Raw genomic sequence first — 2,520 nt, 5'->3', positions numbered from 1 at the left:
TAGTGAATTTTTTTTTTTTAATATTCCTCATATTTACGTGAAATATGCCAATAACACAATCTAACTTTATCACACTTTCCTAAATCAGAAAATTGTGGTTTTCAATTCTTCAATTTTTATTTTAGTAAATATTATAGAACATATTAGTGTTTCCTTTTAAAAAAATTCAAGAGAACCGGTGAAATCTCCCTAAATTTCTATTTCAAAAAAAAACCTCCCTAAATTTCACAAACGTTAGTTATAATTATGAAGTTAAATCAATTATAATAAAACTTCTATACAGTAATATCTTTGAGAGACAGATAAAAATTATTATTATAAAGAGATTATTCTTGAGTAGAGGTTAAATTATAAATTTAAAATTTAAAACTTAATTAAAAAAATTCATTACCCAAACGATGGATAAAGCAATTAAGCAAGGTGATAAATCAAAGAACGATAGTGTAGAAATCGAAAAAGTTCCAGGTTAAGAAGTTTAAAAAATGCTCAAAAAATGAAATTATTTTGGATTTCTTGTGCTGAATTGTTAATGCTATATTAACCCCAATGAACCAAGACCTTATCACAAACAATTCCAAAAAAATATTTTAAGTTATCTTAATGTATTGTTAAGTTGTTGTAACTAGATATATTTATTGGGTATATTTAAATATATTTGATCAATTTTAAGTATTTTTTTCTTAAATAAAGAAAAATTAAAAAATGATGACTTTTAAAAAATATAAAATTGTTGTAATATACTAACTTTAATATGAATTTTAAAAAATATAAAATTGTTGTAATATACTAACTTTAATAATATTAGAAGGGGTTACTAAATCTGAGAGGGAAAGAATGATAATCGGAGGGAGATAGAGAGCATGTATTAGGATGTTTGGTGCAAGTTTTACATTCACCAAGACCACGAATTATAGTCAAGGTGAAGAACAAAAGCAATCAATGCATTATCAAAATTTCTACTAAGTTTAGCCCTACTATTACAATATTTGACCACATGACTAATCAATTCACAACACTCCCCTTTGATTGTCATTATGGTATGGATCATAGACTGCCTCGTTAAAATCTTGTCAAAGAAAAACTCAGTGGGATAAAAACTTTGACGAAGGAAAAAGAGTACAATCTCCCCTTGGAAAAACTAATCATTCTTTGAATTTCGTTGAAACAAATCTTTGAGTCGACGCATTCCAATGTTCTATCATAATTTCTCAAAGGTTGAATTCGGTAATGATTTCGTGAATAAGTCAGCAAGGTTGTCACATGACCGAATTTGTTGTACATCAATTTCACCATTCTTTTGAAGCTCATGAGTGTAAAAGAATTTTGGTGAAATGTGTTTCGTCCTGTCTCCTTTGATATATCCTTCCTTGAGTTGATCAATGCATGCAGTGTTATCCTCAAACATAACGGTAGGACTTCTGGTGATGTCTGGTCATCCACATGATTCCCGAATATTCTTGATGATAGACCACAACCAAACACATTCTCTACTAGCTTCATAAATCGCAATGAGTTCTGAGTGATTTGTTGAGGTTGCCACTGTAGTTTGCTTCGTAGATTTCCAGAAAATGGTTGTACCGCAATATGTAAACACGTATCCAGATTGTGATTTGTCAAAATGAGGATCTGACAAATATCCAGCGTCTACATATCCAATCAACTGAGTTGTTGAGTTTTTCGGGAAGAATAACCCAAAATCAATTGTTCCACGAAGATAACGAAATATATGCTTGATCCCATTCCAATGCATGTCTATCGGATCAGAGCTAAATCTTGCCAATAAATTCACATCAAATGCAATATTTGGCCTTGTATTATTTGCAAGGTACATAAGTGCACCAATTGCTCCAAGGTATGGGATTTCAGGACCGAAAACTTCTTCATCATCTTCTCGTGGTTGAAATGGATTTTTATTAGGCTCTAAAGATCTAACCACCATTGGAGTAGTCAATGGATGAGATTTATCCATGTAAAATTTGTTCAAAACTTTTTATGTATATGTAGATTGGTGGAGGAAAATTCCTGATGACAAGTGCTCGACTTGTATATCAAGGCAATATTTTGTCCTTCCAAGATCTTTCATTTCAAACTCTATCTTTAGGTATATGACAGTTTCATCAACCTCTGTAGTTGTTCCTACAAGGTTTAAATCATCGACATATACATCAATAATCACAAAACCAAATTGTGATTTTTTGATAAAAACACATGGAGAAATTTGGTTACTAATATACTCATTCTTCTGTAAATAACGTCTAAGTCTGTTATACCACATACGACCAGACTGTTTCAGTCCATACAATGATCGTTGAAGTTTAATGAAGTATATATGACGGGGTTTCTTGAACTCATCCATTTTTAACCCTTCTGAGATTTTCATAAAAATTTCACTATCGAGTGAACCGTATAGGTATGCAGTAACGACGTCCACAAGACGTGCTTCCAAATTTTCTTTAGATGTCATACCTAATATAAAACGAAAGGTAATTCCATCCATCACTGACAATTATGTCTCTTGAT

General features: G+C 31.1%; 1 protein-coding gene across 1 annotated transcript; it reads right to left on the bottom strand.

The window, feature by feature from the left end:
* Positions 1 to 1,432: 1,432 nt before the first annotated feature.
* On the bottom strand, positions 1,433 to 1,969 carry LOC141691900 (secreted RxLR effector protein 161-like). Its single transcript, XM_074496651.1, has one exon. The coding sequence runs from the start codon at positions 1,967 to 1,969 to the stop codon at positions 1,433 to 1,435; it is 537 nt and encodes a 178-aa protein (XP_074352752.1).
* Positions 1,970 to 2,520: the final 551 nt, after the last annotated feature.

Source organism: Apium graveolens, chromosome 10 (genome assembly GCF_009905375.1).
Source record: "Apium graveolens cultivar Ventura chromosome 10, ASM990537v1, whole genome shotgun sequence".
Taxonomy (NCBI): Eukaryota; Viridiplantae; Streptophyta; class Magnoliopsida; order Apiales; family Apiaceae; genus Apium; species Apium graveolens.
The sequence above is the reverse complement of the archived record's forward strand: the minus strand, read 5'-3'. Positions and strand labels throughout refer to the sequence as shown.